Genomic DNA, 16,930 nt, shown 5'->3' on the forward strand with positions numbered 1-16,930 from the left:
CAGCAGCTCCCCCTAGTGGCAGCTACCAGAAACTCTTACTGGAAACTTACCTGCTCCCCCAGCATTTTGGGGGGACACCGATACATTGCAGGAAAGTAGATACAGATGAATGTAGAATATATTAATCAATAAATGTATCAAGACCATAAGAAATCATTACACCCTGCAGGAATGAATCAGTCTCCCACAGGATCAGTGCACTGCTCTCCTGAAATCCTCTGTGCTGCTGTTTCAGCTTGTCTCCTCTGGTCCTGCCTCCTCACAGCACAGGTCCTGGGTTTACATGCTCTATGGGATGCTGACCGTCCTGACCATCATGGGCAGTAACTACCTGATGCTGATCCTGTCGCACTGCCTCCTCCTCTACACCGTGTCGCTGGTGAAACAGAAGTGGCTCTGCTTCATCGCCGGTCTGTGCAGCCTCGCATCCTTCAAACTGGAACCTTTCATCTCTTGGCAAGTATGTTTTCTGAGCTACAGGAGCTGCCATGACTAAATCACAGGCCTGCTGGGGACTACAAATCCCAGCATACCCCATCAGCCAGGATCAGGGGTTCCACTACTGAGGCAGATGGAGACCTTCAAGTTCAAAGGGGTCTTACCATTTCTGGGGTATGCATTACATAAAGGTTGAGGGTCTTTTCTCTGCATAGACAAAAAGTTATATACTGACTCCCTGCAGCCACCACTAGAGGGAGCTGTATACATGTGAGTGCTGCAGTTGTATTACCACTAGAGGGAGCTGTATACATGTGAGTACTGCAGTTGTATTACCACTAGAGGGAGCTGTATACATGTGAGTGCTGCAGGTGTATCACCACTAGAGGGAGCTGTATACATGTGAGTACTGCAGTTGTATTACCACTAGAGGGAGCTGTATACATGTGAGTGCTGCAGATGTATCACCACTAGGGGGAGCTGTATACATGTGAGTACTGTAGTTGTATTACCACTAGAGGGAGCTGTATACATGTGAGTGCTGCAGTTGTATTACCACTAGGGGGAGCTGTATACATGTGAGTACTGCAGTTGTATTACCACTAGAGGGAGCTGTATACATGTGAGTACTGCAGTTGTATTACCACTAGAGGGAGCTGTATACATGTGAGCACTGCAGTTGTGTTACCACTAGAGGGAGCTGTATACATGTGAGTACTGCAGTTGTGTTACCACTAGAGGGAGCTGTATACATGTGAGTACTGCAGTTGTATCACCACTAGAGGGAGCTGTATACATGTGAGCACTGCAGTTGTATTACCACTAGTGGTAGCTGTATACATGTGAGTACTGCAGTTGTATTAACACTAGGGGGAGCTGTATACATGTGAGTACTGCAGTTGTATTACCACTAGAGGGAGCTGTATACATGTGAGTACTGCAGTTGTATTACCACTAGAGAGAGCTGTATACATGTGAGTACTGCAGTTGTATTACCACTAGGGGGAGCTGTATACATGTGAGTACTGCAGTTGTATTACCACTAGAGGGAGCTGTATATATGTGAGTACTGCAGGTGTATTACCACTAGGGGGAGCTGTATACATGTGAGTACTGCAGTTGTATTACCACTAGAGGGAGCTGTATACATGTGAGTACTGCAGTTGTATTACCACTAGAGGGAGCTGTATACATGTGAGTACTGCAGTTGTATTACCACTAGGGGGAGCTGTATACATGTGAGTACTGCAGTTGTATTACCACTAGGGGGAGCTGTATACATGTGAGTGCTGCAGTTGTATCACCACTAGAGGGAGCTGTATACATGTGAGTACTGCAGTTGTATTACCACTAGGGGGAGCTGTATACATGTGAGTACTGCAGTTGTATTACCACTAGAGGGAGCTGTATACATGTGAGTACTGCAGTTGTATTACCACTAGAGGGAGCTGTATACATGTGAGTACTGCAGTTGTATTACCACTAGAGGGAGCTGTATACATGTGAGTACTGCAGTTGTATTACCACTAGAGAGAGCTGTATACATGTGAGTACTGCAGTTGTATTACCACTAGAGGGAGCTGTATACATGTGAGTACTGCAGTTGTATTACCACTAGAGAGAGCTGTATACATGTGAGTACTGCAGTTGTATTACCACTAGAGGAAGCTGTATACATGTGAGTACTGCAGTTGTATCACCACTAGAGGGAGCTGTATACATGTGAGTACTGCAGTTGTATTACCACTAGAGGGAGCTGTATACATGTGAGTGCTGCAGTTGTATTACCACTAGGGGGAGCTGTAAACATGTGAGCACTGCAGTTGTATCACCACTAGAGGGAGCTGTATACATATGTGTTATGAACTGGTGGCCTAGGAGCAGCATGAGGCGTACTCTGGAGAAGGTGGTACCTGTACTGACCGCAGACCCTGAACTTAACACCGCAACTAGAAGTAGCCGTGGAATGTACCTGTCACTCCCTAGACATCTCGACACAGCCGGAGGACTAATTACCCCTAGAGATAGAAAGGGGAAAACTATCTTGCCTCAGAGAAAATCCCCCCAAAGGATAGACAGCCCCCCACAAAAATTGACTGTGAGAAGAGAGGGAAATAATATACGCAGACTGAAATCAGGATTTAGCAAAGGAGGCCAATTCTAGCTAAATAGAAAGGATAGGACAGAGTACGATGCGGTCAGTATTAAAACACTAGAAAATATCCACCACAGAAAATACAAAAACTCCACAACTAACTAAAGATATGGAGGGTATATCTGCATCTCCAGAGATACCAGCTTGGCTAAACAAATCCTTATACAGACCAAGCTGGACAAGACAAAACATGGAAGGTAACTAGAACAATCAGGCCCACAGCATGTGGACTGCAGAAAACAAAGCCAGCACTTATCTTTGTTGAAATGATCAGCAAGCAAGAGAGACCAGGCAGGGATGTGAATCCTCCAGAAAACAATGGACAACTGACACTAGCTAAAGGGTCAAGCAAGACTAAATAGCCCAGTCAGAATTGCAATAAGTGGACACACCTGATAAATGCTGCGATCCAAACACAGCAGCACTACCACTTATAACCACCGGAGGGAGCCCAAGAACAGAATTCACAACACATATGAGTGCTGCAGTTGTATCACCACTAGAGGGAGCTGTATACATGTGAGTGCTGCAGTTGTATTACCACTAGGGGGAGCTGTATACATGTGAGTACTGCAGTTGTATTACCACTAGGGGGAGCTGTATACATGTGAGCACTGCAGTTGTATCACCACTGGGGGGAGCTGTATACATGTGAGTGCTGCAGTTGTATCACCACTAGAGGGAGCTGTATACATGTGAGTGCTGCAGTTGTATCACCACTAGAGGGAGCTGTATACATGTGAGTGCTGCAGGTGTATTACCACTAGGGGGAGCTGTATATATGTGAGTGCTGCAGTTGTATTACCACTAGAGGGAGCTGTATATATGTGAGTACTGCAGTTGTATTACCACTAGGGGGAGCTGTATACATGTGAGTGCTGCAGTTGTATTACCACTAGAGGGAGCTGTATACATGTGAGTACTGCAGTTGTATCACCACTAGAGGGAGCTGTATACATGTGAGTGCGTTGTATTACCACTAGGGGGAGCTGTATACATGTGAGTACTGCAGTTGTATTACCACTAGGGGGAGCTGTATACATGTGAGTGCTGCAGTTGTATTACCACTAGGGGGAGCTGTATACATGTGAGTGCTCCAGTTGTATTACCACTAGAGGGAGCTGTATATATGTGAGTACTGCAGTTGTATCACCACTAGGGGGAGCTGTATACATGTGTGTACTGCAGTTGTATCACCACTAGGGGGAGCTGTATACATTTGAGCGCTGCAGTTGTATTACCACTAGGGGGAGCTGTATACATGTGAGTACTGCAGTTGTATTACCACTAGGGGGAGCTGTATACATGTGAGTACTGCAGTTGTATTACCACTAGAGGGAGCTGTATACATGTGAGTACTGCAGTTGTATCACCACTAGAGGGAGCTGTATATATGTGAGTACTGCAGTTGTATTACCACTAGGGGGAGCTGTATACATGTGAGCACTGCAGTTGTATTACCACTAGAGGGAGCTGTATACATGTGAGTGCTGCAGTTGTATCACCACTAGAGGGAGCTGTATACATGTGAGTGCTGCAGTTGTATCACCACTAGAGGGAGCTGTATACATGTGAGTGCTGCAGTTGTATCACCACTAGGGGGAGCTGTATACATGTGAGTACTGCAGTTGTATCACCACTAGAGGGAGCTGTATACATGTGAGTACTGCAGTTGTATTACCACTAGGGGGAGCTGTATACATGTGAGTACTGCAGTTGTATCACCACTAGAGGGAGCTGTATACATGTGAGTGCTGCAGTTGTATCACCACTAGAGGGAGCTGTATACATGTGAGTACTGCAGTTGTATCACCACTAGGGGGAGCTGTATACATGTGAGTACTGCAGTTGTATCACCACTAGGGGGAGCTGTATACATGTGAGTGATGCAGTTGTATCACCACTAGGGGGAGCTGTATACATGTGAGTGCTGCAGTTGTATTACCACTAGGGGGAGCTGTATACATGTGAGTACTGCAGTTGTATTACCACTAGGGGGAGCTGTATACATGTGAGCACTGCAGTTGTATCACCACTAGAGGGAGCTGTATACATGTGAGTACTGCAGTTGTATCACCACTAGGGGGAGCTGTATACATGTGAGTGATGCAGTTGTATTACCACTAGAGGGAGCTGTATACATGTGAGTACTGCAGTTGTATTACCATTAGGGGGAGCTGTATACATGTGAGTGCTGCAGTTGTATTACCACTAGGGGGAGCTGTATACATGTGAGCACTGCAGTTGTATCACCACTAGAGGGAGCTGTATACATGTGAGTGCTGCAGTTGTATCACCACTAGAGGGAGCTGTATACATGTGAGTACTGCAGTTGTATTATCACTAGGGGGAGCTGTATACATGTGAGTGCTGCAGTTGTATTACCACTAGAGGGAGCTGTATACATGTGAGTGCTGCAGTTGTATCACCACTAGAGGGAGCTGTATACATGTGAGTACTGCAGTTGTATTATCACTAGGGGGAGCTGTATACATGTGAGTGCTGCAGTTGTATTACCACTAGGGGGAGCTGTATACATGTGAGTACTGCAGTTGTATTACCACTAGAGGGAGCTGTATACATGTGAGCACTGCAGTTGTATCACCACTAGAGGGAGCTGTATACATGTGAGTACTGCAGTTGTATCACCACTAGGGGGAGCTGTATACATGTGAGTGCTGCAGTTTTATTTAGCATTACTTTATACATAGTAACATTCAGCTAAAGCATGATGTTATGCTGGGATTGGTAGTACATTGTGACTTCAGCTCCATGTAGAAGCCGTTTATCAGTATTGCCATTAGCCATGGGTGCTTTATGAGATACCGATCTTGCTATCCTCCCCACAACCCATATAGCAGGATACTCAGCCTCATCTTGTAGCAAGTATCCACAGGGGTGTAACGCCATATTCCCTGAATTGGGGCCTATACTCATACATTTTGCCCCATGTGAGAATGAAAGTTTTCCAGTAACATATCAGTGAACTGCAGTAACAAAGTTTATGGAAATAATGAAAGAAAAGTTTAGAAGGAGTCAAGTGATACATGGTGAGAAATCCCCTATATAGTCATAAAATTCTAGTTATATGCAGCCATCACTAGGGGGCGCACATCATGTGTTTTTCTCTTCCTTACAGTTTCTTCTTCTGCTACACAATATTTGTTTCATTATTTTATACACGTTGAGCGATTGTTGGGATCACTCGCCGTATTTCAGTATTCCGTGTATTTCTTACGCTCTTTATCGTCCCTCACCTCCTGCTATCGGCATTCATTATATTTCCAAGCAATGTTTTTATATTCGGGAGATTTTCCGTTTACGTCCGTATGTGCTTTTTTGTATTTTTCATCACCATCTTTTATCAATTTTGGCTTGTTCACGTTACATGCGCCTTGGTTCTCTTATGCTATGTGCAGTATATATATATTTGTATATGCCCTTTTTATTCGGTCTATTTTGCATTTATATGTTTACGTCTTTCATGTTTTTATTTCACATTTTCACAGAGGATTTTAGTTCTGTTTTGTGGCTTTGCTATTACTTTTTTGTATTTCACATTCCGTCCTCGTTATTACCCTCGGCTATTATATTATCGTCTCTTTATTGTCTATTCTGTGACAGCTTATTCTGATATACGTCAATTATCGAGCTTTATTACAATGCTCTTGCAAATTAAGAGATAATTTTATAACCTGTTTTCTTCCACTATTTTTGTGGCCCTCTCCATTATATGGGATGGTATATTTTATTTCCTAATCTACCCCTCCCATTAACGGTTTGTGATGTCTAACCCTCATTTACATGATTGATTTTTTCTCGTAGTGTTTCCACCGATCTCATTTCATCACTTTTATTTCTTTTGCACTGTGTCATATTTTCATCTCTTTTTTATTCTACTATTTATTAGGTTCACCATCATTTCTCTTTCCTACCTTATTTCATCCTTTGCTATACTCGCCTCTTCTCATCTTTACATTATACTTGGAGTACAAATCATAGTCAGCATCAAGTTTCCACTTTCCTTCTCACCATGACTGGTCCTGCACGCATGCACCACCTGTGTCCTGGCTGTCGAGCCGTCTTCTGTATCTCATGTGTTGAGCACGTCGGGTCACCTGCACCACCCGTGCTGGCGTCACCTGATCACATGACTGACTTCTAGGTTCCTCCTGACGACGGACAAGTCTCCTTGACCTCAGTCTCCTCCTATTGACTTACCTTTTCAATGCCTCCGGCTCCAGTATGACACCATGCCCTGATGAAGGTCTTTATTGGAACGCGCGTCGGGGTGGGCGCCATACTTGTCTCTCCTAGACAACCACATAATCATCCTACTTGCCTATTGACTGTTTGGTGTTGTCTATATCTTTTCCATCATGCAGTGTATTTTTACTATAGTGCTGTATCCTCTGCATAGTGTTTGTACACTTGGGTATATTTGAGCATGCTATGCCCGGTCATCTGCATTTATTCTTTTATTCTTATTTGCTTGGGAAATAGCCTGTCACCCCTATGGCCCTCGGTCTTATTTGTTTGCTGATTCATATGCAGCCCTTTTTGGTGGAATCGTATAAGCCTGTTTGCATGACCCACTTGAGCATTTTCCCCTCTTCTTACATACGGTATATATATATATATATATATATATATATATATATATACTTTTTTATATACCTATATGCTTCCTGTATATATACACTTTATATACAGTTGTATGATAAAGTGTTTGCCCCATTCCATGTAAATATTAGACAAACATAACACCAGTAATCACAAAATGCAGTTTATAAATGAAGGTCTTTATTATTAAGGGAAAAAGAAATCCACACCTCCAGGGTCCTGTGTGGAAGGCCGGGGTCACACTTGTGAGTGTGACCTGAGAAACTCGCATGAGTCTCTCACATTAATCCCCGGCACTGCCGCTGGCACTCGGGACCGGACTGTGCGGCTCCGTGTATTTCTATGTGGCTGAACGCTCCGGTCCCGAGTGCCGGCGGCAGTGCCGGGTATTGATGTGAGAGACTTGGGCGAATTTCTCACATCACACTCGCCAGTGTGACCCCGGCCGAAAAGTGATTGCCCCTAAACCCAATAAGTGGTCGGACCTTAGCAGCAACAACTGCAATGAAGCGTCTGAGATAACTGGCGATGAGGCTTTTACCTAATCAGCATCTACCTGATGCCCTCTGTATAATCTTAGAGTTCCCATTTGTGCTCTCTTATGTTCTCTGGCACACACCTGTTCCCCGTGGTCTCTTTGGGAGGTGAATATAGTTTTTATATATCTTTGTATATACGGATACACGTGAGTAATTGTTTTTATAATGTGGGCGCCGTCTTCTGCAGTGCCGCGGCCCGACCATTGTTATCAAGGGTTTTTTTACTTTTGAGCTCCTTTCCTCTGACTCCTTCTATAACCTAATGTTCGGTTTTTCTTCTTAGAGCGTTTATTTATTTTTGGACTCTTCTTTTGTAAACTGCTCCGGTCTCTCATATGTGAGGTCGTCTTCTCCCAACAGCAATTGTAAGATCTCTCCACAGGGGATCAATGGGATTTAGATCTGGACTTATTGCTGCCACTTTAGAACTTTCCAGCGCTTTGTTTCCATCCATTTCTGGGGGCTTCTTGACGTATGTTTGGGGTCATTGTTCTACTAGAACCTATAACGCAAACCCAGCTTTCTGACACTGAGCACTACATTGTCACCTAAAATCCTTTGGTAATCTTCCGATTTCAGGATGCCAGAGGCAGCAAAATAACCACAAAACATCAGTGGACCTCCACCATATTTGACTGTAGGTACTGTGTTCTTTTCTTTTTAGGTCTCATTCCATTTTTGGTAAACAGTAAAATGATGTGCTTTACCAAAAAGCTCTATCTTGGTCTCATCTGTCCACAAGCTGCTTTCCCAGAAGGATTTTACCTTACTCACATGCATTTTGGCAAAGTGCAGTCTATCCTTTTTATGTCTCTGTGTCATCAGTGGGGTCCTACTGGGTCTTCTGCTAGAGCGTTTCAATCACACGTGGACAGATAGTTTGCACTGACACTGATGCACACTGAGCCTGCAGGACACCTTGAATTTCTTTGAAGCTTGATTGGGGGCGGCTTATCCACCATCCAGACTATCCTGCGTTGCAACCATTCATCAATTTTATTTTTATCATTTACCTCTACGTGTAAGCAGAGGATTTGGGGCTCTGTATCATGGAGCTACACACACTATAAAATAATTTGAGATGTTGTTTTTTTTCAGAACAGAATTTTGATCGACTTGGTTTTAGACAAATCTAAATAACATTTAACTGCAGAAATTAAAAAAAATGTTTAATTTAAAAAAAAATGTATTAGAAGTCAGTTGAGTAAATTATTTGCAATGCCCAATGTCTTGTCCTGCTGCTACCACTAGGGGACACTGTGATATCGCTGTATGCAGACATTGGCCTGAATAGGAGCTGCCCCCTAGTGGTGTTAGCAGGTAATTGTAATGGTAATTGCCCTTTCATTGTCAGAACATTGCTGACTGTCTCCGGTCGGTGACCAATTGCACTTTTCTGTTTTCTACAGAACGGCTTTGTTTCCGGGACCTTCACTCTACAAGAAATCCTCTTTTTTGGGGGCAGCGGCTTCTCCATCCTGCGCTGCATGAGCTTCGCCCTGGAGACCTGCAACAAGAAGGAGGGATTTTACACCCCCATCCAACTCCTCAAGTATAACTTCTACCTTCCTTTCTTCTTTTTTGGCCCAATTATGACCTTTGACAAATTTCGTGAGCAGGTGAGATGAGGTGGTAAATAAAAAACACTATATACATGTGTACAGGGTCATGCAAAAGTATTTGCCCCTTTTTAATTTTTTTCCAGTTTTAACTTTTAAAGGGGATAAAACACACTTGGCATTAGAGAGGGGGTCCAAAGCCAACAGGCTCCATATTACATAATAATTGCCTCCCCTAATACCCGTCTGTTTAAGACGACGACTGCACCATATTACGGGGGCAAATACTTTTTCCCTTCCCTATAAATATAATTTTAATTTGTGTTTTTGCCTTATGTGGTTGGGCTGCAAACAAATATCCAGTCGCTGTCTATCATTCCGAGCTCGCCAGTAATTTCACTTGACTTCCCCTTTAAGAAGTGAGACTTTTAAAGGGGCAGGTGCTGATTTTTTTTTTATTCGATTTGCTGGAATGACGCATCCTGATCAATTCTGGTCACTATATAATTCAGAGATGCTTCACATACACTGAAATTCCTCTAATCCGGCATCCAATAATCCGAAATTTATGATCTGTACTTTCTGCCATTGCAGGTGAGCAGCAAGAGCACGGGCCGTAAGGACGACGAGATGAGGAGCATCCGCGTGCAGGCCGTGGTCCACGTGCTGATCATCCTCCTCGTGGACGTCTTCTTCCACTTCCTCTACATTCTCTCCATACCGTCAGACCTCAGGATGGTGAAGAAACTTTCAGATTGGTCCCTGGGTGAGGCAACTTCTTTTTTTTTTCAGGATTTTTTGTATCAATGCTCATTGTAACACATTAGTATACAAGTATCCCGAGCGGCCGATCACCAGATTTCCCCGGATTCAGGAAAAGGTGAAATCCATCTCTGTGGATGTAAACTCTGGTGACTGATGGCCGCTCTTCTCACTGTTAATCCTGAATCTTTTTATCGCTGCAGATCCCTGTAGATTTGAGCCAGGAAAAAGTCAAAACTTTCCTAAACTTAAGAAAAGTTTAGGAAACTTACTTACAAGCACTAAGACTGACTCCCTCCCCACCCTGAGCCACCAGATATGTGCGCATGAGAAGTTTCCATTCATTGTCAGCAAGCAGAGATCTTGTAAACAGCGATAAAGGTGACATTCTATAACTCCGCGTCCGATCTTCCCGGCAGCCGGACTGGCGTACTCCAACTTGGTCTACGATTGGGTGAAGGCAGCCGTGATGTTTGGTGTTATAAACACCATCTCCAGACTGGACCACCTCGACCCACCGCAGCCCCCCAAGTGTATCACCATGCTATATGTCTTCGCTGAAACGTAAGTCAGCGCCTAATTAACACTATTTTATCCTCATTGTAACATAATGTTGATTTAAATGGTTTGTGTGCACAGTTCCTATGCAGACCTGTATATCTCCATGGTAACAGACTACAAACAAATCCTGTGTAGTCTGATCGTATATACACATAGCTTTTAAGCCATAGTGCATGATTCCTTCTCCTATGGATAATCAACAGACTGTAAGTTTTAGTCTACAACCATGGAGGCACATAGGTCTGCAGAGGAGCTGTATACACAAAACGGTAGGAGATATTTAATACATGATGTTGACAAAGTGATGACAAAAAATAAGTAATAACCTATAAATATCTGCCGAGTTCATTCATTTCATTTCTTTGGTTTTCCTTTGTTTCAGGCATTTTGACAGAGGAATTAATGACTGGCTTTGCAAGTGAGTATCAGCCGGTGTCAGCCATCCCCATAGCTGTCTGTGTCTGCCCAAAAACATCACACAGATTCTGGGAAGTGAAGCACTAAGTACTGCAAAATGTCTTACTCTATGCCCCTCCTATTTATAAAGGACACGCCCCCAACATATTCCATGCCCCTCCTATTTATAAAGGACACACCCCAACTGTACTCTGTGCCCCTCCTATTTATATAGGACACACCCCAACTGTACTCCATGCCCCTCCTATTTATAAAGGACACGCCCCATCTGTACTCTATGCCCCTCCTATTTATATAGGACACATCCCAACTGTACTCTATGCCCCTCCTATTTATAAAGGACACGCCCCATCTGTACTCTATGCCTCTCCTATTTATATAGGACACACCGAACTGTATTCTATGCCCCTCCTATTTATATAGGACACATCCCAACTGTACTCTATGCCCCTCCTATTTATATAGGACACATCCCAACTGTACTCTATGCCCCTCCTATTTATGAAGGACACGCCCCAAATATGCTCTATGCCCCTCCTATTTATAAAGGACACGCCCCATCTGTACTCTATGCCCCTCCTATTTATATAGAACACACCGAACTGTAATCTATGCCCCTCCTATTTATATAGGACACACCAAACTGTACTCTATGCCCCTCCTATTTATATAGGACATAACCCAACTGTACTCTATGCCCCTCCTATTTATATAGGACACATCCCAACTGTACTCTATGCCCCTCCTATTTATGAAGGACACGCCCCAACTGTACTCTATGCCCCTCCTATTTATATAGGACACATCCCAACTGTACTCTATGCCCCTCCTATTTATATAGGACACATCCCAACTGTACTCTATGCCCCTCCTATTTATATAGGACACATCCCAACTGTACTCTATGCCCCTCCTATTTATGAAGGACATACCCCAAATGTGCTCTATGCCCCTCCTATTTATATAGGACACATCCCAACTGTACTCTATGCCCCTCCTATTTATATAGGACACATCCCAACTGTACTCTATGCCCCTCCTATTTATGAAGGACACGCCCCAACTGTGCTCTATGCCCCTCCTATTTATATAGCACACATCCCAACTGTACTCTATGCCCCTCCTATTTATATAGGACACATCCCAACTGTAATCTATGCCCCTCCTATTTATGAAGGACACGCCCCAATTGTACTCTATGCCCCTCCTATTTATATAGGACACACCCCAACTGTACTCTATGCCTCTCCTATTTATATAGAACACACCCCAACTGTACTCTATGCCCCTCCTATTTATAAAGGACACCCCCCAACTGTACTCTATGCCCCTCCTATTTATATAGGACACACCCCAACTGTACTCTATGCCCCTCCTATTTATATAGGACATACCCCAACTGTACTCTATGCCCCTCCTATTTATGTAGGACACACCCCAACTGTACTCTCTGCCCCTCCTATTTATATAGGACACACCGAACTGTACTCTATGCCCCTCCTATTTATATAGGACACATCCCAACTGTACTCTATGCCCCTCCTATTTATATAGGACATAACCCAACTGTACTCTATGCCCCTCCTATTTATGAAGGACACGCCCCAACTGTGCTCTATGCCCCTCCTATTTATATAGGACACATCCCAACTGTACTCTATGCCCCTCCTATTTATGAAGGACACGCGCCTACTGTGCTCTATGCCCCTCCTATTTATATAGGACACATCCCAACTGTACTCTATGCCCCTCCTATTTATATAGGACACATCCCAACTGTACTCTATGCCCCTCCTATTTATATAGGACACATCCCAACTGTACTCTATGCCCCTCCTATTTATGAAGGACACGCCCCAAATGTGCTCTATGCCCCTCCTATTTATATAGGACACATCCCAACTGTAATCTATGCCCCTCCTATTTATATAGGACACGCCCCAATTGTACTCTATGCCCCTCCTATTTATATAGGACACACCCAACTGTACTCTATGCCCCTCCTATTTATATAGGACACGCCCCAACTGTACTTTATGCCCCTCCTATTTATATAGGACACACCCCAACTGTACTCTATGCCTCTCCTATTTATATAGAACACACACCAACTGTACTCTATGCCCCTCCTATTTATATAGGACACGCCCCAACTGTACTTTATGCCCCTCCTATTTATATAGGACACACCCCAACTGTACTCTATGCCTCTCCTATTTATATAGAACACACACCAACTGTACTCTATGCCCCTCCTATTTATATAGGACACGCCCCAACTGTCCTCTATGCCCCTCCTATTTATATAGGACACATCCCAACTGTCCTCTATGCCCCTCCTATTTATAAAGGACACACCCCAACTGTAATCTATGCCCCTCCTATTTATATAGGAAATGCCCCAACTGTACTCTATACCCCTCCTATTTATAAAGGACACGCCCCAACTGTACTCTATGCCCCTCCTATTTATATAGGACACACCCCAACTGTACTCTATGCCCCTCCTATTTATAAAGGACACCCCCCAACTGTACTCTATGCCCCTCCTATTTATATAGGACGCACCCCAACTGTACTCTATGCCCCTCCTATTTATGTAGGACACACCCCAACTGTACTCTCTGCCCCTCCTATTTATATAGGACACATCCCAACTGTACTCTATGCCCCTCCTATTTATGAAGGACACGCGCCTACTGTGCTCTATGCCCCTCCTATTTATCTAGGACACATCCCAACTGTACTCTATGCCCCTCCTATTTATATAGGACACATCCCAACTGTACTCTATGCCCCTCCTATTTATGAAGGACACGCCCCAAATGTGCTCTATGCCCCTCCTATTTATATAGGACACATCCCAACTGTACTCTATGCCCCTCCTATTTATATAGGACACATCCCAACTGTACTCTATGCCCCTCCTATTTATGAAGGACACGCCCCAACTGTGCTCTATGCCCCTCCTATTTATATAGGACACATCCCAACTGTACTCTATGCCCCTCCTATTTATATAGGACACATCCCAACTGTAATCTATGCCCCTCCTATTTATATAGGACACATCCCAACTGTAATCTATGCCCCTCCTATTTATATAGGACACGCCCCAATTGTACTCTATGCCCCTCCTATTTATATAGGACACGCCCCAATTGTACTCTATTCCCCTCCTATTTATATAGGACACACCCCAACTGTACTCTATGCCTCTCCTATTTATATAGAACACACCCCAACTGTACTCTATGCCCCTCCTATTTATATAGGACACGCCCCAACTGTCCTCTATGCCCCTCCTATTTATATAGGACACACCCCAACTGTACTCTATGCCCCTCCTATTTATATAGGACACATCCCAACTGTCCTCTATGCCCCTCCTATTTATAAAGGACACACCCCAACTGTAATCTATGCCCCTCCTATTTATATAGGAAATGCCCCAACTGTACTCTATACCCCTCCTATTTATAAAGGACACACCCAACTGTACTCCATGCCCCTCCTATTTATATAGGACACACCCCAACTGTACTCTATGCCCCTCCTATTTATAAAGGACACGCCCCAACTGTACTCTATGCCCCTCCTATTTATATAGGACACACCCCAACTGTACTCTATGCCCCTCCTATTTATATAGGACATACCCCAACTGTACTCTATGCCCCTCCTATTTATGTAGGACACACCCCAACTGTACTCTCTGCCCCTCCTATTTATATAGCACACATCCCAACTGTACTCTCTGCCCCTCCTATTTATATAGGACACACCCCAACTGTACTCTATGCCCCTCCTATTTATAAAGGACACACCCCAACTGTAATCTATGCCCCTCCTATTTATATAGGACATACCCCAACTGTACTCTATGCCCCTCCTATTTATGTAGGACACATCCCAACTGTACTCTACGCCCCTCCTATTTATATAGGACACGCCCCAACTGTACTCTATGCCCCTCCTATTTATATAGGACACGCCCCAACTGTACTTTATGCCTCTCCTATTTATAAAGGACACACCCCAACTGTAATCTATGCCCCTCCTATTTATATAGGACATACCCCAACTGTACTCTATGCCCCTCCTATTTATGTAGGACACACCCCAACTGTACTCTCTGCCCCTCCTCTTTATATAGGACACATCCCAACTGTAATCTATGCCCCTCCTCTTTACATAGGACACATCCCAACTATACTCTCTGCCCCTCCTATTTATATAGGACACATCCCAACTGTACTCTATGCCCCTCCTATTTATATAGGACATGCCCCAACTGTACTCTATGCCCCTCCTATTTATATAGGGCACACCCCAACTGTACTCTATGCCCCTCCTATTTATATAGGACATGCCCCAACTGTACTCTATGCCCCTCCTATTTATATAGGACACGCCCCAACTGTACTCTACGCCCCTCCTATTTATGTAGGACACGGCCCAACTGTCCTCTATGCCCCTCCTATTTATATAGGACACGCCCCAACTGTACTCTATGCCCCTCCTATTTATATAGGACACACCCCAGCTGTACTCTATGCCCCTCCTATTTATATAGGACACACCCCAACTGTACTCTATGCCCCTCCTATTTATATAGGACACGCCCCAACTGTACTCTATGCCCCTCCTATTTATATAGGACACACCCAACTGTACTTTATGCCCCTCCTATTTAAATAGGACACGCCCCAACTGTACTCTATGCCCCTCCTATTTATATAGGACACACCCCAGCTGTACTCTATGCCCCTCCTATTTATATAGGACATGCCCCAACTGTACTCTATGCCCCTCCTATTTATATAGGACACGCCCCAACTGTACTCTATGCCCCTCCTATTTATATAGGACACATCCCAACTGTACTCTATGCCCCTCCTATTTATGAAGGACACGCCCCAACTGTGCTCTATGCCCCTCCTATTTATATAGGACACATCCCAACTGTACTCTATGCCCCTCCTATTTATATAGGACACATCCCAACTGTAATCTATGCCCCTCCTATTTATATAGGACACATCCCAACTGTAATCTATGCCCCTCCTATTTATATAGGACACGCCCCAATTGTACTCTATGCCCCTCCTATTTATATAGGACACGCCCCAATTGTACTCTATTCCCCTCCTATTTATATAGGACACACCCCAACTGTACTCTATGCCTCTCCTATTTATATAGAACACACCCCAACTGTACTCTATGCCCCTCCTATTTATATAGGACACGCCCCAACTGTCCTCTATGCCCCTCCTATTTATATAGGACACACCCCAACTGTACTCTATGCCCCTCCTATTTATATAGGACACATCCCAACTGTCCTCTATGCCCCTCCTATTTATAAAGGACACACCCCAACTGTAATCTATGCCCCTCCTATTTATATAGGAAATGCCCCAACTGTACTCTATACCCCTCCTATTTATAAAGGACACACCCAACTGTACTCCATGCCCCTCCTATTTATATAGGACACACCCCAACTGTACTCTATGCCCCTCCTATTTATAAAGGACACGCCCCAACTGTACTCTATGCCCCTCCTATTTATATAGGACACACCCCAACTGTACTCTATGCCCCTCCTATTTATATAGGACATACCCCAACTGTACTCTATGCCCCTCCTATTTATGTAGGACACACCCCAACTGTACTCTCTGCCCCTCCTATTTATATAGCACACATCCCAACTGTACTCTCTGCCCCTCCTATTTATATAGGACACACCCCAACTGTACTCTATGCCCCTCCTATTTATAAAGGACACACCCCAACTGTAATCTATGCCCCTCCTATTTATATAGGACATACCCCAACTGTACTCTATGCCCCTCCTATTTATGTAG

General features: G+C 44.1%; 1 protein-coding gene across 3 annotated transcripts in view; it reads left to right on the forward strand.

Annotated features, from left to right (window-relative positions):
- Positions 1-16,930, forward strand: part of LOC143781399 (protein-cysteine N-palmitoyltransferase HHAT-like protein) — a 56,990-nt gene that overhangs the window by 17,804 nt on the left and 22,256 nt on the right. For all 3 annotated transcript variants that reach the window (XM_077267999.1, XM_077267997.1, XM_077267998.1), the window contains 5 exons: positions 266-460; positions 9,165-9,374; positions 9,909-10,080; positions 10,496-10,640; positions 11,020-11,055. In XM_077267999.1, the coding sequence (XP_077124114.1) occupies positions 266-460; positions 9,165-9,374; positions 9,909-10,080; positions 10,496-10,640; positions 11,020-11,055 (758 nt within the window). The remainder of the gene's footprint in view (positions 1-265; positions 461-9,164; positions 9,375-9,908; positions 10,081-10,495; positions 10,641-11,019; positions 11,056-16,930) is intronic.

The sequence above is a fragment of the Ranitomeya variabilis genome, chromosome 6 (genome assembly GCF_051348905.1).
Source record: "Ranitomeya variabilis isolate aRanVar5 chromosome 6, aRanVar5.hap1, whole genome shotgun sequence".
Lineage (NCBI taxonomy): Eukaryota > Metazoa > Chordata > Amphibia > Anura > Dendrobatidae > Ranitomeya > Ranitomeya variabilis.